Source organism: Python bivittatus, unplaced genomic scaffold (assembly GCF_059951505.1).
Source record: "Python bivittatus isolate LINGU-HERP-01145 unplaced genomic scaffold, Pbiv_v1 ctg000680_np1212, whole genome shotgun sequence".
Classification (NCBI taxonomy): Eukaryota; Metazoa; Chordata; class Lepidosauria; order Squamata; family Pythonidae; genus Python; species Python bivittatus.
Window position 1 is genome coordinate 10,379,579 of NW_028277095.1, and position 27,169 is coordinate 10,406,747.

The 27,169-nt window shown below is 46.3% G+C and overlaps 3 protein-coding genes and 1 long non-coding RNA gene across 12 annotated transcripts in view; 3 read left to right on the top strand and 1 right to left on the bottom strand.

The window, feature by feature from the left end:
* The window catches only part of SFTPB (surfactant protein B), a 32,987-nt gene extending 29,860 nt beyond the window's left edge, over nt 1-3,127 (top strand). For 8 of the 9 annotated variants that reach the window (XM_088152009.1, XM_088152003.1, XM_088152005.1 and 5 more), the window contains 3 exons: nt 1,768-1,848; nt 2,529-2,633; nt 2,979-3,127. In XM_088152009.1, the coding sequence (XP_088008135.1) occupies nt 1,768-1,848; nt 2,529-2,633; nt 2,979-3,014 (222 nt within the window). In that variant the 3' untranslated portion in view covers nt 3,015-3,127. The remainder of the gene's footprint in view (nt 1-1,767; nt 1,849-2,528; nt 2,634-2,978) is intronic. The other variant, XM_088152010.1, reaches the window with a different exon arrangement.
* Nucleotides 3,128-4,123: 996 nt separating this feature from the next.
* USP39 (ubiquitin specific peptidase 39) lies at nt 4,124-19,777 on the bottom strand. Its single transcript, XM_088152002.1, has 13 exons — nt 19,411-19,777; nt 17,905-17,974; nt 16,669-16,763; nt 15,747-15,883; nt 14,418-14,570; nt 13,696-13,921; nt 13,255-13,332; nt 8,570-8,637; nt 8,067-8,255; nt 7,038-7,180; nt 6,246-6,381; nt 5,967-6,053; nt 4,124-5,801 (listed from the first exon to the last, which is right to left on the bottom strand). Exons 1-13 carry the CDS (start codon nt 19,634-19,636, stop codon nt 5,751-5,753), a joined length of 1,659 nt encoding a protein of 552 aa, XP_088008128.1. The 5' UTR covers nt 19,637-19,777; the 3' UTR covers nt 4,124-5,750.
* On the top strand, nt 7,717-11,571 carry LOC112541398 (uncharacterized). Its single transcript, XR_003085393.2, has 3 exons — nt 7,717-7,975; nt 9,641-9,738; nt 11,374-11,571. It is a non-coding gene; the product is annotated as an uncharacterized LOC112541398 (long non-coding RNA).
* On the top strand, nt 19,749-23,484 carry CUNH2orf68 (chromosome unknown C2orf68 homolog). Its single transcript, XM_088152018.1, has 4 exons — nt 19,749-19,976; nt 20,146-20,261; nt 20,353-20,498; nt 22,649-23,484. The coding sequence occupies exons 1-4, from the start codon at nt 19,891-19,893 to the stop codon at nt 22,769-22,771; spliced, it is 471 nt and encodes a 156-aa protein (XP_088008144.1). The 5' UTR covers nt 19,749-19,890; the 3' UTR covers nt 22,772-23,484.
* The last annotated feature ends 3,685 nt before the right edge of the window (nt 23,485-27,169 follow it).

The window sequence follows — 27,169 nt, forward strand, 5'->3', positions numbered from 1 at the left end:
CCAGAAGAGGATTGGGAGAATGTCATATGATCAGATGAAACCAAAGTAGAATGTTTTGGTCTAAACTCAACTCGTCGTGTTTGGAGGAGAGAGAATGCTGAGTTGCATCCAAAGAACACCATACCTACTGTGAAGTATGGGGGTGGAAACATCATGCTTTGGGGCTGTTTTTCTGCAAAGGGACCAGGACGACTGATCCGTGTAAAGGAAAGAATGAATGGGGCCATGTATCGTGAGATTTTGAGTGAACACCTCCTTCCATCAGCAAGGGCATTGAAGATGAAACGTGGCTGGGTCTTTCAGCATGACAATGATCCCAAACACACCGCCCGGGCAACGAAGGAGTGGCTTCGTAAGAAACATTTCAAGGTCCTGGAGTGGCCTAGCCAGTCTCCAGATCTCAACCCATGGAAAACCTTTGGAGGGAGTTGAAAGTCCGTGTTGCCCAGCGACAGCCCCAAAACATCACTGCTCTAGAGGAGATCTGCATGGAGGAATGGGCCAAAATACCAGCAACAGTGTGTGAAAACCTTGTGAAGACTTACAGAAAACGTTTGACCTCTGTCATTGCCAACAAAGGATATATAACAAAGTATTGAGATGAACTTTTGATATTGACCAAATACTTATTTTCCACCATGACTTGCAAATAAATTCTTTAAAAATCAGACAATGTGATTTTCTGGATTTTTTCCCCCATTTTGTCTCTCATAGTTGAGGTATACCTATGATGAAAATTACAGGCCTCTCTCATCTTTTTAAGTGGGAGAACTTGCACAATTGGTGGCTGACTAAATACTTTTTTGCCCCACTGTAAATTTGCATATCTTCATAGAATGTTTACTAAAAATGGAATGAAGAAATCTTAAGATGTGCCAATGCCAGTCAAAAGATAGTAAGCAGAATGTGGTAAGGAATGAGCGTTTGTCAAAAGAAGTGAAAAGAAGCTTCTGCTTGCTTAGACAGCTGGAAGGAGAGCTGGGTGTTTGGAGAAACCTGAACGGAAAGGGAATGCAATTCTGCAATGGAACAGGGAAAAATGGGTCAGGAATAAATGTGAACTGAATACAAAAGGGGACAATGACCAGTCTGAAAGAACGTAGAGGTGGCTAGTCCTATGAAGAGAATCAAACTGCAAAACTAATGTATGAAGGATGAGGACATCAGCAAAGAAGAAAACTGAGGAAATGGTTCCTCAATGGAGGAGATGAGATCCTCAGAGAGGTGACTTTAAAAAAAGTCAAAGACAATGTATGAAACACCATCTGGACGTGGTAGTATCAAGGATGGACAGTTTTAAGTATGTCTGTTAGTTTTTCCTGATACCTGCTTTTAATTTCTTTGCCTTATTATTTCTTGTGCTCCGCATAATGCTGCTTATCCTGAAAGGGAATAGCATGATGGCTATGGAAAAGGCATTTCCCATTGGTAGAGGAATGGGAGGGCTTGAAAAGGGACCAGAGGTGAAGCATATATTACAAGTAAGTTCCCAGCATTTATGATAGGCAAGAGCAGTCATTTTTACGCCTAATAGTTCAAGGGTCGCTTAGGAAAAATGGAGCCTTGACTATGCTGACAGGTTGCCTTCATAAACCAGAGAGGACCCCTCTTTGGCCTTGGCCCTGCCTCAGTTGACAGTGCAGGGTTGTGTCATCCCCTTCACCTGCACGCCCCTGCTCAGATTGTGGGTCTTGGGATGTGAATTCCAGTGGCCTGGAAGATGCATTTCTGTCTCCTCTCCCTGCTCCCCCAACTCTTCTTTTGCAGTGCAACCACTTCATCTATCAGCACCAGCCAAGCCTGCTTGCACTGCTTATGAAGCTGCAGGACTCCCAAACTACCTGCCAGGTATGAAGAACCAGGAGGCCAGGTAGCTTTTCAAGAACAGCCAACTGATATTTGCTGTTCGGACTAATTCTAAGAGGCAGAGCACTTGGAATTAAACCACAGGCTGTGCCCTCTGCAGAACTTTCCCTGAGAAGACTCCTGGATCAGGTGTTTACAATCCAAGCCCCATATTCTGGGTTGGAGGAGCAAAGGCAGTTGAGGAAAAGGGTGTAAACGTACAAAGGATTTTAAGAAGGGGGAGACGTTGCTGCCTCTCTTGGGGAAAGATCTCTTTGGGATTCAGCATGAGGAAAAAGCAGCCAAGCACGCAATCATTAGAAAAGGGAGTTAAGGCCCATCTATTCTGGTTAAAAGGGGTCTTGCGCTGCTGTTAGGTGGACTTGTCCATCCAAGAGGTTTTAAAAGAAACAGGCATTTAACCTGAGCACCACTTTTCTCTCCAGATTAAAGAAAGAGAACAAGAAAGTGGCTTGCAAGGAGAAAGGAAGAGTTAGGACAGAAGGCTTTAAAACAGCTGCTGAATAACAGATACTTACAAAAAACAAGAGACTTGCCAGTGAAGTCAGACTTTCCCCCCTTCCTCTTGGGTCAAGGAGGGAAGAACAGGTGAACTTCCTATCCAAACAGGTTACACAAATGTGGTCTCCCTAGTTGTTCACTTCCCCTTGTTCCCTCCACAGGAACTGGGTGCCTGCAGGGCCGAGAAGCCTTTTCCAAGAGCCACTGCCTGTGCCCAGGGACCCACCTACTGGTGCTCCAGCTTGAGTACAGCCAAGCAGTGCAAGGTGAGGACTGTGGGCACATACACCTGCACATACAGCCTCTTCCTCCCAGGTGTCCCTGCAACATTTGAAAGCTGCGGCTCTCAAAGCTGGCTTTGGTCATTGCTCAGGTCTCCATGGCCAACAGCTGCCAGTTCACCGGTGCTATCTCAGTCCCAGCAATTCAGTGAGTGCAGAATTGGGAATGGGCCTCTGCAGCTCTTTTCTCCAAGTGGATGAATTTTAAACTAGCTTAGCTGTTACACTCTTTCTGTATGGCTTATCCCAGAAAGTTGCAGGGGCTCACGGGGATGTGTATCCCTCATTTGGAGCCAGAATCTGATTCCTCCCCCTCTCATCCTCCTCTAGGCTGTACAGCACTGCCAGGACCACGTGTGGCTGTAGCCAAGCGATGGGGGTCCTGCTCAAGGCAGGACAGCCCTGCTTCTCTCACCTTGTCTGCTGATGAAGAAAAGAATCTTACTCTCTCGGCTATTAAAATTAACCTCCAGATCACACTGATAAAGTGTTTTCCTTGTGCAAGCTAACTCGGCAGAGGATGAGATGGTTAGATAGCATCAGTGAAGCAATGAGCATGAAACTGAGCAAACTCAGGGAGGCAGTGAAGGACAGGAAGGCCTGGCGCGATGTGGTTCATGGGGTCACGAAGAGTCGGACACGACTTAACGACTAAACAACAACAACAACAGAGTGCAGGATGACAGAGTACAAAAACCAAAAAATTAAGACCAAGTCTATATCTTACTTTTAAAACATGAGAACTCTTGAGGCTTCAATGCCATTGAAAATTCTACCATGCTACTATTAGAAATCTTGGGGGTGGGGGGTGGGGCAGAAAACGGCAAGGCTGGGCAATGGCTTGGAATCAATTTGGAACATGCAGGAGTATGAGCCAAGCACCACTCTGACTCATTAAAGGAGCTGTGTCTTTTTCTAGAATCACACAGCTACTGTAATGAACCTCAGAGAAGTGCTTCAGCACTGCCAAGCCCCTAACACCAGCACACACAACCAAGGAAGGAAGATTTCCAGTGTCTCATGAATCAGGTTATTGCCAAGAAAAAGGGATTAGCTTACAGAACCCTGGAAACTAAGCAAAAACACCAGAGCCTTCATGTATTAGTAAGTACTAATATACTGCAAGCTGTTGGAATTTCTCTCTCAGAGATGCCCTGATGGACTGACCCTTTGCTGAGGAAATAAGGCTGAAATGCCCATCTGCTCCTCATTTGCCAGGCTTGGAAAAACACCCTTTTCTTTCCCAGCCCCCAAGAATTCCCTTGTGGGGACATTCCAAAGCACTTCTTCCAAATTGATGCTGAAGCATTGCCTAGCCCTAGAAAACAATGTTGAGGAAATAGGGCCCAGAGGCATCGCATGGCTCAGGCAGGGGCATAATTTAATACTCCAAACTAGATGTAGCTCTCAAAGGCCCTCAGAAGTCACCAAAGAATATTAAATGTGGCAGAAAGGGAAAATGATTTAACAATGAATATAATGTATTGATTTTATTATTTTATATCCCACCCCTTCCCTGAGAAGGCAGGGCACAATTATTATATGTCATTTATTTGATTTATAACCATTTCTACCCAAAGAACATTCATGGTAGCTAACTATCCAGACCCTCCCAAGTGCTAGTTGAATCGACTCCAGAAAATCTTTAAAAACACACACACACCCCGCTGACCTCACTGTTCAGGCATGGTCAACCTTGGGATACGCAGTTCTTCAAATAATTTAGGGTAGGAAACATTAAAACCGTCCCCTTAAATTAAGCCAGAGAACAATAAGCAACCAGTGTGGGTCTTCCAATAGGGGTGTATTATTCTCCTGATAGGAAACAGTGGGCTTGAGGGTCACATTTTGCAACTGGAGCACAAGGAGGCTTTTTCCCCTGGCTTTCTCTGATAGAAAAGTACACACAGAGAAGTACTGGCCCAACATCATCCAGTGAGCAGCAGGGTTCAGTGGAGACTTGAACATTGGTCTCCTTAGCAGTATTTTTTAAATTTCTTTTTTCTTTCTGTTCTGATCCTGGCTCACAGGATCTCCAGTGCACTGCTCAAAATCCAAGTCTGGTCCTGGAAAAGGTTGTGCAGCCCTGGCTTAGGAGAGTAACAAACAGGAAAAGCAGAAACCTCAATGCCTGAACAGGATCCAAAGAGTGTGGTTACATACATACATACATACAAAGTTTGAAAACCAATGTTGTGCAGTGCAGGCATGACGGTGGGGAAGAGGGGTTTCATCAGAGCCGCTGCTGGGTGACATATTCAGAGAAGGCTTATGTAACATCTCAGAATTTCTGGGCAGAAAGCCAAGGTTGCCAAAACAATTTTCCCTTCTCCTGGCTGGGAGTCAACAGCAGACGTCTGCCCAGCCATACAGACTGCAAAGTAGCCGAGGTTCTGAAAGGCCCAGAGCCTCCTCATCCCTCTGTCCATCTTGTGTGATCTACACCTGATGGTTCCCATTCCCCTTTGGCAGTGCCTGATCAACCTGATATAGAGGGCTTGTCTGTGGGTATGTGAGGTGAATATAGCATGAACACATGGAGCTCTTTTTAACAATACATTTTGTTGCTGTTTAGATTTTTGTTTCTGCATATCCTTAAAGAACCTGTTCCTGCTGAGCGTGTGCGTGCTTGTTCCTTTATTACCAAAAGCAGCATCTGAATAATGTGAAAGTCCCTAACACATACCCCCTCTGGGTGGGATGCTTGCCTTGTTTGAAGCAAGTGTTTTTGGGGGCACGAGGGAAGAAGAGAACAGGAAAACAGCAACGTTAGGAAAAATAAACATTTAGGAAAAAAAACGTTTAATGCAGAGAGAGGAGCAGAAATGTCCATCCCCCCCACAAGACCTTCTCCAAGTGGAGGATGAAACAGGATTGCATTAGTGGTGCCCAGAGGAGTGAAGACCAGCCTACTTGCTGCTGCTGCTGCTGCTGCTCCTGCATCAAGGCCGAAGTGCCAGTAAGGAACCTCCACTGACAGAGAAACAAAACTGGACACGGTTTCTAAAGGTTCACCAGCTTCCCAGAACAGCCCAGGCAACCCGTGTTTGGAACCCTCCATCTGCAGCAACGCTCCAACCTCTAGCTGGGCCTGTTCCTTTTTCATGTTCCTTGCTGGTGGCTCTCTTCTTGGTTTTCTCTCCTTTTCCAGATCTACAGAAATAAAGCCAACTCATATTAAGAAGGGAGTACACACTACTAGTCTTTTCTGTGCAACTTTGGGAAGCCCCCACAGCCCCTGCGGTCTTTTCATATCCCTGCTGGCCCTGACTTCCCCCATGGTTTTCAGGGGCAGCAGCAGAAACACCAAACACTCACCTGGATGTAAGCCTCAGACAGCGTGATCATCTGGGGGAGGATATCTGTCACCTGCAAGTCCTGCAACTCATACCACTTGCCTGTGCCCTGCAAGAATCACATCGAAGTCAGAAGGTATCACCAGAGGCCTGGTCTCCAAGGACAAGAGGGAGCCACCAGGGGTGAATCCACGCCCAGTGGCGTTTTATTCCCAAGGCCAAGGGCTGAAGGCAAGGGACCCGAGCCAGGAGCTGACAGAATACGGAGGAGAGCAATCCTTTTGGGAAGCCAAAAACTCACATGATGCAAGACGTGAATCCGGTAGGCTCCTTCAGCAGGTTTACCATCATGCACAATGTTTGCGATGAGGTCGTAGATTGTGTTCTTATGCACAGCCTGCACTTCTTCAGAGAGGTATTCTCGGAGATCTACGTTCCTACAGCAGAAAAGACGCCGTCAAGGCTCTGCGGCTCAGGTCTCTCACCAACTGCAAAGGCCCTGACTGGGGACTCACGGAGGGATTCCCTTCTCTTGTGGCTTTGCAGAGGAGTGGAAGCAGCTTCAGGGGGGAGGACTGCTTCTGACAAGTTTATGCTAAGCCAAAATGGAACTCTCTGCCACTGGCCTTCCAAAGCTCACAAAGGCTTTGGTGTTTGTGATTTCTCACAGCTACAACAAAATGCAGTCCTATGACCTGGAAAAAGAATGCATCTGAAGTTCCTGGAGGTAGCATTCACTTTGACTGGGTCAAAGTAGCAGGAAGTAGGACACTACAAAAGGATCCTGCTGACTGACATCCTCTCCAAAGGGCCTACAAAGTTCCCTAGTAAGAGCCTAGACCTTGCTGGCAGATACCAGGACCTCTCACACCTCTTACAACAATGTTCTCCTGCTTTGGAAAGCTGGTATTCTAGAGGGACAGATCTGGAATATGTGATGGTTGCTGTAAGGAGTGATTTGCATGCCATCTGGCTTTTCAAATCCCAGCATTAGCCTCCAGACTTTCACGAGATGAAGGACAAATTCGGGCAGAGGCCAGCCCAGCCCTTTGCTAAGGCAGAGCTGCTCCTTATGGAGAACAGTCATACATACGTGATGGGAAAGTTGACAATGGTGGGATTCTTTTCCACAAAGAAGTTGTTCTTGGTGAACCTCTTGATACAGAAAATGAGGTAAGGAGGGAGCTTGGTGAGCTGGAAGCGCTTTAGGAAGTTCTCTTTGTATGTTTTATATTCCTGAAGGGCAAAAAGAAACTCTTTCTCAAGAAGCTGAGCCAGGCAGGGCAGCACTGGGTTCTTCCCTCATCTAGCAGGGCTGGCTGGCACCCTTCCTCAGCCAGAGCTGAGCAACCAGGTTTAGGCAGGGACAGATTTGCCAAGACACCTTTGGCTAAAGCACAACTTTAGACACACTTTCTCTGAAACCAGCTTTCCTTAGTTCATTTATGCCAACAATAAGCTACATAACCTCCAGCTTATGCCTCTTTTCAATATAGCCATTTATGTGTGTTTTATCACAGGACCATCATGAACTCACCCATGGGATGTTAATGGGGGAGAAGGGGAGCAGATGCGGGTTTCTTATGTGGCCACCTTTTGTGCTGCACTCACCAGTGTCAAAGAGGCTCCCTTCAGTCAATCCATACCCTGTTTAGAAGAGGCCTAGTTGGGACCCAAAGGACCACATGCAGCAGTGGGTGGGGACATAGGAGCCAGAGTTAGCAGCCAGTGTGACCTATGCCCAATGCTCATCTGCTCTCTTTCTCGAGGAGGAGGAAGAGGAGGAGAAGAGATCTTCTCTATCCAGCAAAGAGAATGAAGCCCTTTGAATCAAGAATCCTTGACCAATCTGTTTGGATAGAGAAAGCACACTCCTGCGGATCAGGCTCTTTCCTTCCCAGGCAATCAGGAAAACTGGTGACATGTACTCCAGGGAAGGCTTGTGGGTTGCATGACTTCGAAGAACCAAGTCAACTGAGATTGGCCAACACTACTGCTGTTGCTGCCAGACAAAAGAGGCCGTTCTTGGAGGTACCACGTCCATGGCTTTTAATCCCAGTTGGGACTTCTAGAGCCCATTCCAGTACAACTTACTAAACAGATGGCAAAGTAGAGGAATTACCTTTTCCATTATTCCGTTAAACTTGGCCAATATGTTGAAAAGCGGCACTTGTGGAATTATGAGCTGCTCCTTCTCATCCTTGTAGAGGGGGGCAGTGGGGAGGTCCAGGGTCAGGTACATGAAGGTAGACTCCACCATTTTTTCTTGATACTCATCATTCTGGAGTAGCTGCTCCTTTTCCTCTGCGGGCTGAAACAGAACAATACTATGAGCTGAATAGCAAAGGACAAGGAAATCAAGGCCTGATGCAGAGACATCTGGCTTGGCTGTATGGTTGGTGGCAGTGGTGTGGGTAGCTGGACTGACAGAGCACCTATAAGAGGAACCTGCACCAGCCTTTAACTGCTGCAGAAGTGCCTTTTGTGGGATTCAACTTCCAACATGCTTGTGAGTAGCTGAGATACTCAATTAAATGTCCTAGCAAAGGCAAGCATTCATCTTTTTCACTTCAGAGGAAGCACTCTCTTTTTCATGCAAAAAATGCAACTAGGCCCCCAACTCACCAGATCAGGGTGTGGTAATTTTTTGGTAAATATCCGCATGGAGCCCTGGAAGACGTCTGTTACAATGGCTGCAGACATGGGAGAGAACAAAAGAGGACTCAATTTATTCCCAGTCCTACCTTCCATGTTTTTATTTTAATCATCTGCATTCCAACATTTTCTACATCAACTCACAGAATTAAAAAAAAAGTACAAGCATATAAATGTGTAATAGTCTAGTTGAACAATGGTAAAACAGTGAAAACAGACAGAGAAAAAGAATTGTGTTCCGCAGTTGCCAATACCTCCAAAATGAAGGCTTGGCCCAGGGTCCACCAACTTGATCCTAGATGAAGGCTCAGGCAGGGTGACATAGACAAAGACAGTCCTTACAATAACCCTGGCCAGAGTGTGTAAAGATTCAAAGGGCCTAAGACTGACTTTTTAAATTGACCTCAAGAAGCAAATTGAGAATCAATGTAATTAACATGTGATCAATGCAATGGGGTAGATTAGCTCACATGTACTTATCAACTAAATGGACAGAGAAAGTTTGCCTGTGGAGCTCTACAGGAGGAAAAGAGAAGAATGACTGAAAAAACCATGTATGCTGAGGGATTGTGTGCTGAGTTGTGAAGTGTGAAAAGGTAACCTCTTGAACAGCTGCTGATTGCAAAGAGTGCCTAACTGCCCTGTGGGGGAGTGAGTAAGCAGAGGCTATAAGAAGGAATAGAAGGCAGCCTGTTTCAGGGAGCAAGTGAATAGGGAAAACTAATAGGAATCCTAAACATTCTTCCTCCTAAATCAAGCATTTGTAGTTCATAATGTGAATGTCTGAGAAAGAAACAAGAGAAAAATAAAACCTTTTTACTGATGGAGCTCCAAAAAGAAAAAAATGAGGCGAACAGACAGGAGCCTGCAACTGTGACTTGCAATGCTTCTGGAATGTTTCTCCTCCTGCCTGAAAACAACCTGGGATGAACTTGCAGCAACTGCAAGTTTGTAGCAGTCTTTAAAAAAAAGTCAAATAATGTGGAGTGGTCACAAATTGATAAGAAAGAACAACTGATCAAATCTGTTTCTCTATAACAGGAACTGACAATGGAACCAACCCTTCACAAGCAAAGAAAACAAACAGAGGGACAAGTACATGGGTAAAAATAATAATCAGGTGAAAAAAGATGTAGAAGGTAAGACTTGCACTGCTGGAATTTAGAAACAATTTTCAAGCACTTGCAGCTGAAGCAGGCTCCGAGCATTTAGGAGTATCTTTCAGTATATGGACATTTATTTAGAACCATAGATTTTAGCAAAATTCGTATAAAATTACAACAATCCATATCAGTTCAATACATCCCCTCTAATGCTCTGAGGATTCAGGAGAAAAAAACAGAATTACAGGATGATGGGTTCCTAAAGTTATTCCTTCCTGCTGCTATATGTGGGGACAAATGCTATGGCAAAGATCAGCCACAACCATAGCATCACAGAATGAGTATCGCATAAAGAAGCTTACTTATGGGACTGTCTCTCCCCACTTGTTTCTGGTTAAGGATTTGACCCAAACAGAATTTCATCCCCACCCCTAAAACTGCAAATAGATGTAACTGCATCTGGGGTGTAGTCAACTAGAATAATGATTTGTATTAATGCTCAGAACATGAGAAATAAGTTAGAGAAGCTTGAGCTCTTAGTATAGAAGGGCAGTATGATTTGCAGAACATTTGAGTTAAAATAAGGAGAACAAATTGTTCATTTCCTGTTGTTTGCTCCAGAATGGAGGATAGCACAAGAGGATCAGGTGTCCCTGACATGATCTTCACCAAGACACTTATGGGAGACTTAGCTGAAGAAATGGAAGGGGTATTGGAGGAAAGTGACAATGTGAAACTGTAGTTCTTGATTTTAAGGGAAATTAAAACTTAGGATAGTCAAACACAAATCTTGGACTTCAAAAAAAGTAGATTTTAATAAACTCAGAACAATTATAAGTAGGCTTCCATAGTAGAAGCTCAAGATGGGTGTAAGTTCCTAAAGGAGGAGATACTAAAAGCACCATTGCAAGCATTCCAATGAGGAGAAAACTGGAGGACAGGAAAAGCAATGTGGCTACATCAAAAGCATAGGACATGTAAATAGACAGAAAGAGGGCTAAGTCACAAAGGAACAGTATAGTCCAGTGGTCCAGTACTGCAAAGTTAATGTCAGGAAAGCAAACATTAGGAATGAGCTAAGATTAGCAAAGGATGGTAAGAAAAGAGATTCTTTAAGCATGTTCATAAGAGAAGGAAAAGAAAAAGATCTTGTGTTCTACCAGGAGGAAGAGGCAGGACTGTAGCTTGAGACTGTGTTTCTAAACACAGGGAACGCCTCTTCAACTGAATTAGTTTAAATCTCCAGGACCAGATGAACGGCAACCTAGAGCGCTGAAAGACCTGATGATCTGGCCAAAACCACGTGTTTATCAATATCTATATGTGTATACAGAGAGAAAAGCTGGAGAACTGATGAAATGTTTGAGTAAATGTTGTTCCTAGCTTCAAAAAGGGGAAAAGAAGGTTCAGCAAACAACAGATGAGTTTCGTCGATCTCTTTACAATCTGCTTAAAAACTCTTAGGCATCAATGTCAGTCCAAGACTCTTGAAAATGTAGCAATTACCAGACGTTAATGTGAATTGGTCAAGAACACTTGATAACTGTACATGTGAGGATGATACTGAAATAATAGTTGATTGTAAATTGAATATATACTATCACATAATGGTATTTTTAGAGCCTGAGAGAGATTCACATCCTAACCATCTGAATGTTTCTCTTTTTTCAGTTAAGAAAACAGCCTCTAGTTCATAAAGAGACTGAGTAAGAGACTAAGAAAGCCTTTAGAAACCTAGAAGATAAACTGGATTATAAAAACAAAAATCCAGTTCCTGAGATTTCTGTCACCTTCTCCTATCCTTGTTCAATAAATCATGATAAAGAATCTGTGGAAAAATCTTGCTTTTTGTGGAGGTAGGGCAGTCAAAAACTAGATAGAGCAGTACAATGGACTGCAAAAGAAGCAAATACAATTTAAGGCTGCATCAACAGAAGTATAATTTGCAAGTCATGGGAATTATTTGATTCTGCATTGGTCAGACCCCACCTCGAGTACTATATCCAATTCTGGGCTCACACTTCAGGCTGGGTGGCTTTAGTTCTTGGTTGTTCACTTGCAGATGTTTTATTACCCAACTAGGTAACATCATCAGTGTGAATAGGTGTGGGGTTTGTTCCCTGTTTATATACAGTAGCTTGCCCTGCCAGTTTTGATGGGGGTGTGGTTTCCTCCTTGGTAGTTCCTTGATTAGGACATTGTTTTTTGCTTGTTTGTATTTTGGTGTTAATCCCTGCTTATCTGGGTGTTGGCTACTGGAGGGATGTGTTTTGGTCCTTTTTGGTTCCTTCTTATCTTTCTTACTGTCTCTTTTGAATGGTGTATAAATGTGGTTTAGCTCTATGTGTCTGTTGATGGCTGATTTGTCTGAATGCCAAGCTTCCAGGAATTCCCTAGCATTTTTTGGATTTGGCTTGGCCTAAGATGCTAATAGCTTCCCAGCTGAAACTGTGGTTGAGTCTGTCCATGTGTTGTGAGATTAAGGAGTTTTCATCATGTCTTATGACTGCTAGTTGGTGTTCATGGATGGGCTCTGCTAGTCTTCTGCTTGTCTGTCTTACATAGTGGCTGTTACAGTCTTTGCATGTAGATGACTCCTGCTTTTTCTTCTTGGGCTACTGGATCTTTTGGTTTGCTTAAGATGTTTTAGAGGGCTTTAGTTGGTTTGTGCGCTACAGTGATGCCATGTGTTTGTAGTAGTCTGTTGGTTATTTGTGAAATGTTTTGATGTATGGGAGTGTTATCCTTTTCATGGGTTGTATTGGTTGTGCTGTAGCAGGTTCTATGGTCAGGCACTTTTTGATAAAGTTGCATGGGTATCCATTTTGTTGGAAGGTGTTTTAGAATTGCCTAGTATCTCATGGCTATCTAGCCTTGAAGACCTTCTGTGCACGAGAAGGATCTCCAGCCTAGATCAGTGCTCACCCTCTACAGGCAATCCTTCACGAAAGCCGCTGAACCTGGACATTTTCAGTGTGTGGCTGAAGAAATGGGTGACACACTACAGCCACCTCCTTTGTCACCCACTGGCCATAGTTTCTGTTTCACACAGCACTGGAGAGAACCAAGTGGGTGGTGCCGCTGGTTCATCTCCCCCAGGACGAGCTGGCCAGGAGTTCTAGCAAGCAAGTGCTGGTAATGGACAATGCTATGGTTGCCATAGGAGCACCAGCCAGGAGTTTTTCCCCACTGGCATTGGAGGGGTGGACAAGGCAGCACTCCTGTAAACCTCTAGATGCACTAAGGCAGTTTTGTGGCAGCCACCTCTAGCTTGTGCTGCAGGACTCCTCTGCAGCTCACAGCCTGGGAGATGCCCTGGTCATCCCTGCAGCAGAAAGCTCCTTTCAACCTAGCTGAAAAAGGCTCCTCTCTGGGAGAACACCGAGAGGGGCTCCAAAGTGACCACTTCATTTGGTTCTGGTCTTAGAAGTGACCGGACCAGTACTGCTTCAGGAAGCTGCTTTGAAGGGGCTTTATTCAAAACCCTGAAGCTTCACATACTCTTACAAAATGCCACATAAATTATCAGTGGCATCGATACCTCTCACTTACTCTTTTTCTTCTTCTTTGTCCCCCCAAGAGCAGAGTGCAAGGCATTCAGGAACCAGGAAAGGAAGTCAACTCCATCACCTGCAAAGCGGGAGAAGATGAAGGCCATGAAAGGAAGGGTTCTTTTGAACACCACTGTAACCTGGCAGTGGGGTCCAGCGTTAAAGCAGAATCTCCTTCTCATGAAGTAGACCATAACAGGTTTAAACTTTTCAGAAGGGGACAACACATGGGGAAATATTGGCTCTCCTTTTAGTGGTGGTCTCACCCCTTTGTTCCCCCTCATATCCAAACGGTGAATACTCCAGATTCAGATGCATAATGGTCATGTGCTTGCTATGACCAGATGGCCAAGTTCAAGATTCTGCGGAACAATCATCACAAATTTCCAGCATATTGTTTTCAGCATCACCTGTTTCTCCCAGAATTCCTCCTGTATCCTACCTTGCTTGGTGATTTGGAAGTTCTTCTTACTGCACAGAACCACAGCTTGCAGCATCTCATGGGGAGAGACATGAGCTTTGAAATTCCGGGGATTCCACAGCTTCCTCATGAGTTCTCCAAACCTCTGAACCAGCAGAAACATGATATCCCCTGGAGGGCGCTTAATATTTTTGTAATTCTCTTCCTCCAGAAAGTAATTCCGCAGGGGTGGGACATTTGACAATGCCTGGGTACACAAATACTCACAATCAGTGACAAAACACACACTTACTTACTTACATGTTCAGCCTCTCCCTCTCCAAATGTCTACTGGTTACTATCAGATTAGAAACTAGAATTAAAGCAATGCAACTCTTGAACATGAAAGCAGTTTTTGTGTAACAGATTCCTATTTCTGTCCAATACCATTGTAAGAATAAATATCTGCGGAATAAATATTGCCCTTCTACAGTCAGTCCTCGTTTAGCAACCACAATTGGGACTGGCAACTTGGTTGTTAAGTGAAGCAGTCACTAAGTGAAACTGCGACCATACTTATGATCTTACTTCAGCTTTCCTTTGCTTTACAGACCTCCGAAGGTCGTAAATGTGAGGATTGGTCATAAAGTTACTTTTTCATCACCGTCGTAACTGCGAACGGTTGCTAAGTGAGGCAGTCGCTAAACGAGGCCTACCTGTAGTGTGTTTTCTTACTCTTCTCCACTTCAAAGACAGCACAGTACCTGGAGAACTGCATTTGCATAATCATTTGCTTTTATGTTATTCAGTCCAACAATGCCTGGCAGGTATGTAGTGCCATCGTAGGCGCGTGACAGTTTGGCCTGTTTGTCCAAGTTGGTGATGTGCTGCTTGGTGAAGGTGGGCTTCAACACATACTGGAAAACAAGAGACGGCAAGGAGGGAGTAAGCAAGAGAGAGGACCTTCCACTGAAAGTCCACTGTAAGCTGTAAACAAATAAATTATGACTTGTTCTCACTGAAAGTAAGAGATCATTCAGCTCATGCCCGCTTGGTACAACAACACACTCTCCTCAAAGGGCAAATACTAATAGGATCTTCAAACTTTCAGAGTGTCAATTAAAGTTGAAACAAATTAAGCTTAATAGTTCATGATAAATGCAATATTATTATTACTTTCTCTAACAGTGAATTTGGACAGGAAAACCTGGAAAAGAAATTTTCAGGTTGAACTGAACATAGAAACTCTCATCTTTTCTGCAGTATCATATGTGGAGGCAGGGATGGTGTCAGGTTCTTAGCAGCCAACTTAAATAAAAGCAAACATCCTCTTTAACCAGATTTTTTGAAAGGGAGAGGGATTGGCTTACAGAAGTTTCAACAACTGGATTGCTTTCATTTTAGAACCAGATTATTGGGATTGAGAATTGGGATGAGAATTTTTCAATTTCTAATCCCCCTTTGGTGAACTACTGGGCTGGCTCCCCATTTTCCTAGCCAACTGAGGGAGGGGCATCTTTTTATTTTTCCCAATTGCCTCCTGAGTTCCTATCGAGTGGTGAACAGAAAATTACAGATAGGGGAGATCATACAGCCAGCACTTAAATCTCAATTAACATTCTGGATTTTGCCACTGTTTTCTATAGGTATTTTTGTTTTATTCCAGAAGAAGTTTAAAAAAAAAATTAAAAGAACCAATGGTTTGGCAGATTGATCAAGTTTAACAAATACATATATTGGCTCAGGGAGGCTGAGTCATTAAACATGGAAGCTGCCAGAGAGGACAGAGAAAGCTGGAAGGAGGAGTATAACTGACTTGTTTACAGCTTACAATATACAAATACAGCATTACAATCCAGGACATAAACACTAGGTTTGGAGGGTGGCTAAAAACCTCCCCTCTGCTGCACTTCTATAGCAACAGACAAAGCTCTAGTTCAAAGCTTTCCAGCACAATATGGCAGGATGGGAAGGGGCAACAAAGGAGGATATGGTGGGGTGAATGTCTGAGAAGGAACACTTTTACTATTATGATTTGAGCTGAGCTGGATATCCCACCTCTCCCCTCCCCCCTTCACCAGGAAGCCACATACAGTGATGTCTTCAAGAGAAGAGTCAATGATTTCATAGTTGTCCGGCAGGCAATAGAACTTCAAGGTGTGAAGGTTGAGGAACACATGATGACTGAACTGGACACTGTGAATGTAAGCATGTGACTTCAGGCCCCGGCCTGCGGAGAAGACGGGAGGCAGAGAAACCCCATGAGTAAGAAGCCCATGCAGAGTGGACTTGCAGCCACCCAATTAATTCCTGCAGGTACCCTGCTGGGATAATGAAGGGAGGCTGCTGTTTGGCCAGCTTCCAGAGCACTGGAGGGGTGCAAGCCCATTTTCTAAAAGGAAAAGGAAAGTGGTCAGTTTGGCCTGGGTTAAGGGCAGGCTGTGTAGGCCAGAGAGGAGCTAAGATACAAAAGGATCAAAAGGAAGGGCAGGCAGGAAAGAGATTGAGGGGCTTATTCTTTCCAACAAGCAGCAAGTGAGCTGTAAGACTGGCTGAGAAGTGCTGAAGGAAATGTGACAGGCCAACAGTGATCTGAAAAACTTCAATGAATCATGAAAGCAAAGCTGAAGAAGAAGAAAAAAGACCAGGCTTGCGCACTACAAACAGGAAAGAAGAGAGGCGAGAAAGGCGGGGAGAAGGGGGTGTCAGTTGTTATGTGTCAGCTGGCTGCGGCTACTGATACCTCCATGGCATTATACCCTGCCAATCCTAATGGAAAGGAATGGTGAATGCTGCATTTCAAGCGCTGATCTCTCATTTAGGACAACTCATAGTTGGACATTCCTGCATTTTACATTTGAGATCAGTTAATACCTGCTCAAGATGAAGCTCATCAAGGTCAGCAAGACCCCCAGTTACTATGCATGAAAATTCCTACTAAGCTGACCAAGAATTACATGCACACTCCTATGCCAACTGTCAAAAAAGAGGTATAAGAGACAGAAACAGACTTACCCTGGAAATATTTCCCACACACCAAACAAGCGTAGACATTGATATGAGAGAGTGAGATTGAACACAGCTTCTCAAAGTCAAAATCCAGGACGCTCCTGCAGTGGCAGAAGATGGCCCTCTTAACATTGCAGAACTATCAATACCATGCCAGTGAATTTAGGAGATGCAAATAATGCATTACAGGGGTATTCTAAGAGGCGACAGAAGATGCAGAGGAACAAAATACCACCCCCCACCACCCCATGGTGGCGGTTCCACCGCTTTTAAATTGGAGATGACCCTTCCTACCTCATCTTAGTACTTCAAACAGAAAAACATATTGCTTTTTCTCTAAAGACTTAGAAGGAAAGATTTAAAGCTGTAGGAAGAAGACTAGAGATTTTTCTCCCAAGGACTTTTCCCCTCAAAACAAAATCTGGAAATAATATTAAGTATTAGATTCCTGTATATAATTCTGGTATGCTATAAACATGTGCCACTCTCAAGGACTCTTGCCTACTTCAGATTCCTCAATTTTCTTCTGCATAAGAAAGGGGCCTATGTTTGCAAATCAAGTAATATACTCTTAACAGAAAAAGGGAGAAAAACTTTTTTCAATTTACACAAACGTTTAATTCTCTGAAATCTGGGAAAGTGAAAATGAAATGCTCAGAATCTGATGTCATCCCAGAAGAAGATTCTTCCTGGATCAAATCACTGAATGCAATGTTTTCAGCCCAGTCGAAACATCTGAGAAGGGACTTCTTTGACTCCACTCTCTGAAAGAAAGCCCTTCCCCCAGTTTCGGAGCAATAGGCCAGGGAGGAATAAGGGAGAGACATGTGAGAACTACGTGCATCTGGCTACGGATACTGAGGGGGACCAAAGATGTTTCCCCCCTTTTCTGAGGAGTCTCTGCCACAGAAAAGGAAACGTCACAGGGACAGCCCAGGGCATTCAACAGTGGGACCTACCAGAGTTTTTCTTGAGGGCAGGATCTTGGATTAGGACTGTTCCAAGCCCTTCACAGGAATTATTTTCTAGAGGATCCTCCTGCCAAAGGAGGCTTCAATTGGGGTGTTAAGAGTTATGCTGGTAGCGTTTAATAAAGGGGGACACCAAGGATTAAACGGTGCTCCTACAGACAGCTTTCTAATGCAGCAATGTGTTTTTTCAGTCTCTGCATGGACCCATTTTTTAATACAATTATTCATTCACTGATGCCCTCCCCACATACAATTTCATTTTGATACTGACTTGTTTATGGTGTCCAGGTATGGACAGTGCCTGCTCCGTCGATCTTCTGGGTCAAATCGACCATACTTTACTGAGAAAGGTAAGTAAATCAGAAACATTTAGTATCAAGATCTAAGTAAGCATGTAAGATAGCAAGTTGCTGGAATCTGATGCCCTTAGTGGAATGAATTGTTTATATTGATTGATTTTTAACATTAGCTTTTTCCTCTTTACAAAGTAATACAAGCTGCAAATTAAAGTTCAAGTAAGTTTTTAAAAGCCCATGAAACAAATAAGAGAACCTATAGATACACCGACAGACAGATGGATATTGGATGGTTGCAGCTGCTAGAGTTCTGGAAATAAATAGGGGAAGCATAGGTTCAAATCTTTAACAGACTACATTGAATTTTTTATTTACCAGGCCTTGATAAAACACATGTACAGTGGGGCAAAAAAGTATTTAGTCAGCCACCAGTTGTGCAAGTTCTCCCACTTAAAAAGATGAGAGAGGCCTGTAATTTTCATCATAGGTATACCTCAACTATGAGAGACAAAATGGGGGAAAAAATCCAGAAAATCACATTGTCTGATTTTTAAAGAATTTATTTCTCTGGCTTTCCTAACCCTAACCCTAACCCAGTTGCATAGAATCTATCTGTTGTACCCCTTCCTGGAGAAGTCTGACCAGGCCACCATTATCTACCAGCTAGTTATTTTTCAACTTAATGACCTTTACACGCAGCAGCCCCTGAAGGGAAGCTGAAAAGCGCAGTGAGCCAAGAACGCAGCCAACAGATTTTTGCCTAGCAGTTCCCCATGGGAGCTTGGGGGAAACTGCCAAGGTCCACCTGTGCCCAGGATGTGTCCTGCTTGCCTGCATGTGGTGAAATGACAGCTCCAGCATCCACTAAGAGCGCATTGCAGGCACCATCTCAGAATGAGGGCGGTTTGGAAATCTCTACGGTTAAGGGTTGCTTCAGCTTTTGGGAACTCTCTCCCTTTAGAAATCGGGTTTTCTCCCAGCTCCCTTGGCTTTACACCTTTATTTTCAGACTCCAGCCCTCTCCTTTTAAAATCTGTGTTTTTAAGACTGTTGCCTGCATACTTAAATGATGGAAGTTACAACAGGAGAAACCCACTGGTCTTAATAACTTCTACGCGTTACGGTGCTTCGGCGCACTTTTCCATTACTGCGATTGCCCCGACGGTACAGCGTCTGGTGGGTTTTTTCCTCGCGTGAAATCGCTGCGGGCGAATTCGCCTGGGAGCCAGCAGGGCGGTCCCGCTCCGCCCGGCACAGCCACGAGCCCCTGGCCCGAAGCGCCTTGGCTTTCCGCCTCAAAGCCTTCCGTCCACCCGCCCGGCGTGGCCTCGCTCGACGCGGCGGCTCTCCGACCCGCAGGGCAGACTCGCGCCCTAACCGGCCCCTCAAGAGAGAAGCCAGAGCGGTTCTGCCGGCGACCCGCGCTCGTCCGCGACCAGGGCGGGCGGCCCGGGCCGCCGCAGCCCGCTCCGAGGCCTCACCTGCGGGCTCCGCGCCGCCGCCGTCCTCCTCCTCCCCCCGCTCCTCCTTCACCGGCTCGTCGGGCTCCTGCTTGATGGCGACCTCGTCGTCGGGCTCCCGCTTCACCCGTCCCCAGCCCGCCGCGCCCCGAGGCGCGCCGGCCAGCGGGCCCCGCCACGGCTGCGGGCTGCGAGGCTCCCGCTTCACCCGCACCGCCATCTCCGCAGCGCCGAGGCCGGCGCGCATGCGGGCGGCTGCCCGGCGCGCCGCGGTGTCGTCACGAGGGTCGCGCGCCGCCGCGGGGCGCCCCTGCAGGCGGGCGGCGGGACCGCCCCGAGCCCGAGCCCGGCCCCCGCCCCCGGCCCGCCGGGCCCCGCCATGCAGGCGCGCGGGCGGGGAACGGCCGCTGGGCCAGGCCGTCGGGAGGGCTCCTCCCCCCGGGCCGGGCCGGGCCGGGCCGGGCGCGCTTCCGGAGGCCGAGGCGGAGGGTGCGGGCGCCGATGGACGCGAGGCGCTGCCAGCCGGGCGGGCGCCTGGACATGAGCCACGGCTTCGTGCGGCACATCCGGCGCAACCAGATCGCCAGGTCCGGGCTCCGGCGGGGAGGCGTCCCCGCCGCCGCCGCCGCCGCCGCCGGGAAGGCGGGGCCGGGGGGTCCGGATCCCAGCTCGAACCTCGCCCCCGCTGCTGAGCTCCCGGGGGGGAGGGGGTCCCGCAGGGGCCGCTCCCACCGCCTCCTCTTCCCTTTCGCCCAGGGACGACTACGACCGCGAGGTGAAGCAGGCCAAGGAGAAGCTGAGGAGGCGGCACACCCCGGCGCCTCCCCGGCCCAGGAGGCCCGACCAGCAGGTCTATCACCCCTGCCGGAGAAGTGAGTTCGGTTCCCCCCCCCCGGTCCGTCTCGGTGGGAGTCCGAGGGGAGCCCGATGACCCCTCCTTTGCGCCCACTCTCTGCTTTCCAGGTAAAGCTGAAGCCCCCCTTGGCCACGAGTACGAGGGGTCCAGCGGGAGCAGCTCCAGTACTGAGCGAGAGCCCCGCGGACCTGCCCTTTTCTGCCTGGAATATGAGGCTGACGGTGGCCAAGTTACCTCGGTGGTCGTGTACCAGGTAGGTGTGCTCAGCTCCTTCTTGACTTTTGCATGCCAGGTAGATGCTCAGCTCCTTTGTGGCTGCTGGTGAAGAAGGAGGACCTGCTGTCCTGCTGCCTCAAGCTGAAAACGCTTAAAAGATAAAAGAGCGCCTTTGCCTTAGCACTACCTGTTTCCTCTTGGACTGACCTGGACTGAACCACTCTGTTATTAGGTAACACGGGGCTGCCCAGGCTGTCCCCCCCCCCCCCATGTTTTCCATGTTGTTCTCTTGCCCTTCTGGAGATGCTGCAGAGATTGCACAATTTTTCTGCATTTCAGTGCAATTACAGAGCCTGTCTGATATGCTGGTTGGGAGGAATGTTTCTTTTGCAAGGGCCTGCCTTGCCATCTTTTAGTGCAAGCATTCTGTCATCCTCGTCAGGTCTGGTTCAAGTCCATTTAGTTTTTTATCCTTTTTTTGCACGGTTATTGCTCCAATCTGTTGCGCTAAAAAAAGAGTGAAATAGCTTGAGTGAGCAAATGATGGAAAGGCTACTCTGTTGGTTTCCACCAACCAGGATTTCAGGTCTGCTGCTTGGGATTCGGGAGCAACTCAACAGACATCAACATTAGTAACCCACGAGAGTCTGATGCTCCACAAACCTGTTTATTCCTTTTTTAAAACTATCCATTTCAAGTGCCATTCCCACAACAGTTTGTTTATGCATGGTGCAAAAAAGAGTTTCATTCTGGTGCTCGTGAATCGCTCTGCACGTCTTAGGACCTAGTCCAAAAGAATAGTTGTTGCAGAATCTGTATGGGGAACGTAGCAGTATTTGAGTTTGGAACATAGAGCTGCCATTCTATTAGTTCCTTTTTTAATTCATAAAACAAAGTAACAAAAACATGTTTCATAGATAACAATAAATCATAATTATTCTTTGATGAAAAAAAAGGTTGTACCAGAGACTCAAGATTGGACAGGGACAAAATTGTACACTTTGAGCAAGTTACACTATAATCTTGTACCAGGTATGAATTGATTTCCTTGACTTCAAGACAACTTTATCGCAATAAATGCATATAGGATTACAGGCAAAACTTGGTGACCTCAACCACAGAACACATGATTAAATTTATATTTTCATGGCAACTTCATGTTTTCAAACTTTTCTGCATTGGCTGGGACAATCCCATCCTAAAATCACTCAGATTCATGCTGAGCAATCCCAGGGTCTCAGGCTCCTTCTAAAATGATACAGGAATTTGTGTGACCCCCCCAACCCTAACCCCCACATTATGAATGTAACAGTTCACTGGGCTTAAGGTTCAGCAGGAAATAATATGCCACTTAGTAAAGCCTATGCACACTTTCTTGACTGAGCTTACCTGGACCAGCACTACCAATAGATTGCTAAATTTCAGCTTTTTTCTTACCACCCACCAAAATCTTTCTCATTTGGAAAGGCTAGAAATTTAAAATAACTGAACTTGTTGATTAACATCCGGCTTGGTGCTTGTCTCCTGAGGAAGCAGCAGATGCTCCGCTGCTGCTAGCCTGCAGGGTTGCTCTCCGGCTTGGCTTTTCAGAGGGGCTGTTTTTGCCAGTGATCCCTTGCATCATAAGTACTTACCTTTGGAAGTATTCCCTGCAACTGTCAAGAAGACCCTTGTGAAACCTTCACTTAAAAAGCCATTGCTAGTCCCTGCTGATTTGGATAAATACTGGCCAGTATCCTATATTCCATATTTAACCTGGAGAAGGGGGTAGAGCTCTTTAATGAAACCGGTTGTCTTGATCCTTAGGCACCCTAAAAAGAGAGATGCTCGTGCATCTCTCAGCAGCTTTTGGTACTACTGACCATGATAATTTACTGAAGTGTTTGGGGAGTAGGGTTGGGGAGTTGCACCCCCATTTTGTGGCCACCAACAACCTGAACCTTATGCCAGAGAAGTTTGGTGGCAAAACCAATTTTCACTGTTTCCTTCTAAAAAGAGTGAAATGTGTGTATTAAGCTCTTAGAAGCTTTAGGAAAGTGCTTTATATTCCAAAAAGGGCTCCCCAGCTGTATTAAAATAGAGGAGCAGTTCTGTTTATGCATCATCATCTGAGCAGTGCAGGAGAGAAATGTTGGGTGCTTACAGCTTATTATGTTTCCTAATGGACCCCTTTGCTTCTTGGTGCAGGACAATGACCCTGAAGAAGTGGTTGAGAAGATCAGTGCCCAGAATCAGCTGGAACCAGCTTTGCAGGAAGCCCTTCGGCAACGAGTCGAAGCAGAGTTGGAGAAGCGACGAGTGAAGCGCTGAGATCCTTGCAGAGATATCCTTGCTGTTTATTGAGAAATACTTTAGGGGAAATGGTGCTGGACCTGCTTACCAGCACACAGGACTGTCCTTGGGGAGTTTCCATACGCCGCTCCTATGTAATAATACAAGGGTATCATGAGGAGCAGTGGCGGAAGGAAGAAAATCCTGGTTGGGAACTACAGTTGATTCTTTGACAGATCTACCCTGAAAGAAGCCAGCCAGCCGAATGATTGCAACCCCGGACTTCCTTGCTGGCACTGTATCTTTGTAGTCTAGCTTTCCCTGCCCCATCTTGCGAACAGTCAAGCCAATATTGTTGTATGCTTACATGTCAGACTCAGGCAGATACAGTAGGATGTTATCAGCTGTCCTGCAGATGAAAGGTGCCTTTCCCAATTGCTTGGGGTAGCTGGCAAGATTATGCTGAGGGTAGAGGCAGCTGCTGGTGAGTTGGCTGTTGAGGGGAGCTGCTACTTTGTTTAGATTTACAGCTTTTCAAAAGTGCCTTGTTTCTGGATCAGTCAGAAGAACCTTTCCTCCAGAAAGTGCAGAAAATAGACCACTTGGCTGACCTAGTGTTCATGGTGGTTGTTAGGATGGGAAGAAACGGGGCTCAGCATGACTCTCTTGGAAGCTGTTGTATAGTGCTCTTCCTGTCAGCAGAGGTTCTCAGAAATGTGGCACAGGGTTGTAAATAAACAGAGAGAACTTGCTGTTTCATAGTAGTTCTTTGGTGCAGAAATTTGTTCTGAATGGTTGCACAGTTCTGTGAAAAACTGTCTGGCCCCTTTCTGGTTTATTAAACATTGTCAGGACTTCACAAGGCACTGATGTCCCTGTCCTTCCTGCCCAAACCACGAGGCTCTGAATCAGTTAATGACCCAGGCAGGAGAAAGAAGAGCCAAAATCAAACCCGGCTTCTCTTGTAAAAAGGACCTGCATTTTACATTCTTTTTAAACAGCTTTTCTAGGTCTAGTAAATAATCCTAGTCAGGAACACATAGCACATCAAGCTACAAACAAGCAAACTATTTTACGGATTGGCCTGTGGAGGGAATCCAGCCATAGTTAATGGCATCCAAAGCCCCTGAGAAGTTTGGCAGGAACATCTAGGTGCCACACAAAACCCAACAGGACTACAGTAACTTCTTTCATTCTAAAACCTGAATTGGTCCCAGACCATCTAGAACTAAAAGACCAAGTATCATTCTCCAAAGAAGAGTTGGGCTCCCCCAGTGCAAACAGAACACCATCTATTCCTTTCTCCATACACGTCCATCAGGCTATTCCCATTTGGGGAAACCACGTTACATGGGCACTGAAAAGAAGTAGCTGCAGTGGTACACACACACGTGGGGTATCATGGATTGGGACCTCAAGGGGGTCTCAGCAGCTCTACCCATAACCCTACTCCATTGCCCCACAACTGCTGAGAAGAACCTATGAAGGAATCCTACCACCCACTGCTTTACTCCAGGGAAATCCTTTTCTGGCCTGCTTCACTTGGGAGGTGCCAAGTGGCAGTTTTCTTTCCTCCCCGAGAGGACATAATCTCGGGCTAGATGCCTTTTCAGACTGAGAGTCACTGATTACTAGGAATCTGTCTTTATATCAAGGTTAAAAATAGTTGAAAGAAAACTAAGGGGCAAGGGAAAACTACTCCAGAATGGGTAGAATTCGGCTAACTGTTCTCTCAAGGTAAAGCCATCACAACTCAAATCACAGTCCAAGTGATCAGATGAACGCTGCATCGAGTTGTAAAACACCCTGATCTCCCACACAGGTTTCTGGGTCGGGACAGTTTAATGTATTGTCGAAGGCTTTCACGGCCGGCATACGATGGCTGGTGTGGGTCTTCCGGGCTGTGTGGCCGTGGTCTTGAAGTTTTGTTTCCTAACGTTTAGCCAGCACCTGTGACCCAGCACCTGTGACCGGCATCTTCAGAGTGCAGGAGCACAGACAGGAGCAGTTCTCTCTGCCCAGGGGGATGTGACCCTTCTGTGGGTATTTATAGAGATCTGGGGGGGGGGAAGGAAGGGGGGGAGATTGGGGGTGTGTGGGTGGGGTTGGGTTACTGAGTGGCTGCTTGTTTTGGTGTCAGCATCTGTGTGTATCTTCCTGGGGATTAGGCAGGTTTTTTTCTTCTATTGAATTGTTAATGAGGGGCTGCTGGGGGTGATTAGCAAGTTCATTGCTTGTGAACAGAGAGAACTGCTCCTGTCTGTACTCCTGCACTCTGAAGATGCCGGTCACAGGTGCTGGCGAAACATTAGGAAACAAAACTTCAAGACCACGGCCACACAGCCCGGAAGACTCACACCAGCCATCGGGACAGTTTCCTCACTTGGTTTCAGCCAGGCCCAGGGCAGTACTCCAGGGGAACCCAAAGCAAAATGGGGCTAGGCTCCTCTGCTTTAAAGCTTGTCTGAGGAGGAATCTTCCCACTCCCTGACTGGTTTATTTCATTTTCATTTATTTACAAAAAGGCATAAGCTTTTCCTTTTAATAAAGTGTGTTAGAAAAAGTGCTACCAGACCCCTCCTGATTTTTTGCTACCAGCTAGGTAGCAAAGGCCTTTATTTCTGGGCATCTGAAGCTCTTGGGCTCAGATTTCCTCCCATTCACTCTACAAGCAAAATAAATGCAAGGCCCGTATTATGAATTGATTTGGAGTTGGGCGGTGTCTAAGTCACCTTATTTGTTTCTGAAATTCTGGAATGGTTCAATAACTCTTTCTATACTCTATCCATCAATTCACGTCACCTAACGGAATTTGTCCCTCTGATTGTAGCCACTCAGAACGTTCCACAATTTTCCCCAAACCTTTTATTTAGTTCTTTCATTATCACCATCCACTGGAGTATATCCACAACAGCATAGATGATATCAGTTTGTACTTTCTGATACATGTTTTAGTCCTTTCATAATTAAACCTACACCTTCACTTCCATGCATGTTTTCATCAGTGTCACTCCACCAGATCTTCAGATCTAGTACATCCTTTGTTTCTCTGAGTTTCCAGAGATACAACGTATCACTGGCCTTCCCTTCATTTCATGTTACTTCATGCTCTCTGCCACATACAAAGATGCAACCTCCCATATGCCACGGGAGCTAACAGACCCTCCACTGCCCACTGTGGCTTTGGTCAGCCAAGGCTTTTGCATCATGGTTTTTAGTAAAATAAAAGTTACCCATGCATCATTTCCCACCAGCAGTAAGGAAACAATGTTTCAGCACGCTTCAGCCAGGCTGCCCCAAGTGCAACCAAAGCCCATTTTCACCTTAAGCATTCTCGTGCTACTCCAGGCAAGCTAGGATCAACACGCTCAAAACCACCTGGGACAGCAACATATCAAGAATCTGGCGATTGGGAGCAGGAGCACCAGGCGCTGTAGCATCTCAGCTACAGAAGGTAGCTTGGGACCAGTCCCTCACTCTCTGCCCAGCTTACCTCAAAAGGTTGTTTTTGTGGGGGGAAAATAGGAGTGAGCGTTACCTATGCTGTCTTGAGCTCCTCTGCAAAGAGGGAACATAAATCTAACCAATCAATATAGATGCCACCTAGCACTAACCCTCAGAAGGCCCAGCTTCAATCGAATTGGTGAAATTCACTTCCTCTACCAAAAGCCTCTATGCAGGGGAGATCTCCTGGATTCTAAAATTCAATTATTTGAAGCTGAAATTGCAGAAAATTGATTCAAGACTCCAGATCCTTCTTCAGGTAAAACGTTAGAAAAACTAGAGGGAAGGACAGAAAAAAGGCTGACAGTGTTTTTCAAGTCAACTTGCTTATTCGTGGTTTACTGAACAAACCATGTGTGGCTGGCCCACACTATACACTGGGCTGTAAAGCGCAGGCGCAATTCACAAACAAGTTAATCATCCCCTATCAAGCAAGCCAAATGTTGGCTTAGCGTTGGTGCTGAATCCGGCTTATTGTCTCTAAAGAAGAGCCGGGAGCCTAGCCTGCTCCCGTCGCGGCGCCCGCGGTTATTCAGAGAAGGCCGCTCCGCAAACGACCGAGCGCAGAGCTTCCGACGGGCTTCTGCCTTCCATTCCAACGGAGCGAGGTGTCTCCGGGTGGTGACGGAACCAAGATGTTTGGCTCCTCTCCTGTTCACCCCGGAGGTCGCGGCGGGCGGGTTGCGCGGCGCTTTGCACGCTTTCCTGTAAAGCTCCCGGCTGCTTTCCAAGCCAGAACAAGAGCCCTTTTTTTCGCCCGCTGCCCCTCCCCCGTACTTAAGGGGCGCCCCCTCCCGTCTCGCGCAGCCAGAGACCATTCGCGAGGCTCCCGCTCCGGCCACAGGCAGCCGAGGGAGAGCGGTGCGCTCGAGGCGGCGGCGGCGGCGGCAACTACTCTTCCCATCTTTCCCCGCGCGCGCCCCCTCCCCACTG

Coding starts and splice junctions, on each gene's coding strand:
- USP39 (XM_088152002.1), bottom strand. CDS start 19,636: ATGCGCGCCGGCCTCGGCGCTGCGGAGATGGCGGTGCGGGTGAAGCGG. Junction 14,571..15,746: donor CTTCTCTTGAAGACATCACT/GTATGTGGCTTC, acceptor CTTGTTTTCCAG/TATGTGTTGAAGCCCACCTT. Junction 8,638..13,254: donor GACAAAGAAGAAGAAAAAGA/GTAAGTGAGAGG, acceptor CCATGTCTGCAG/CCATTGTAACAGACGTCTTC.
- CUNH2orf68 (XM_088152018.1), top strand. CDS start 19,891: ATGGACGCGAGGCGCTGCCAGCCGGGCGGGCGCCTGGACATGAGCCAC. Junction 20,262..20,352: donor CTATCACCCCTGCCGGAGAA/GTGAGTTCGGTT, acceptor TCTGCTTTCCAG/GTAAAGCTGAAGCCCCCCTT. Junction 20,499..22,648: donor CCTCGGTGGTCGTGTACCAG/GTAGGTGTGCTC, acceptor TTCTTGGTGCAG/GACAATGACCCTGAAGAAGT.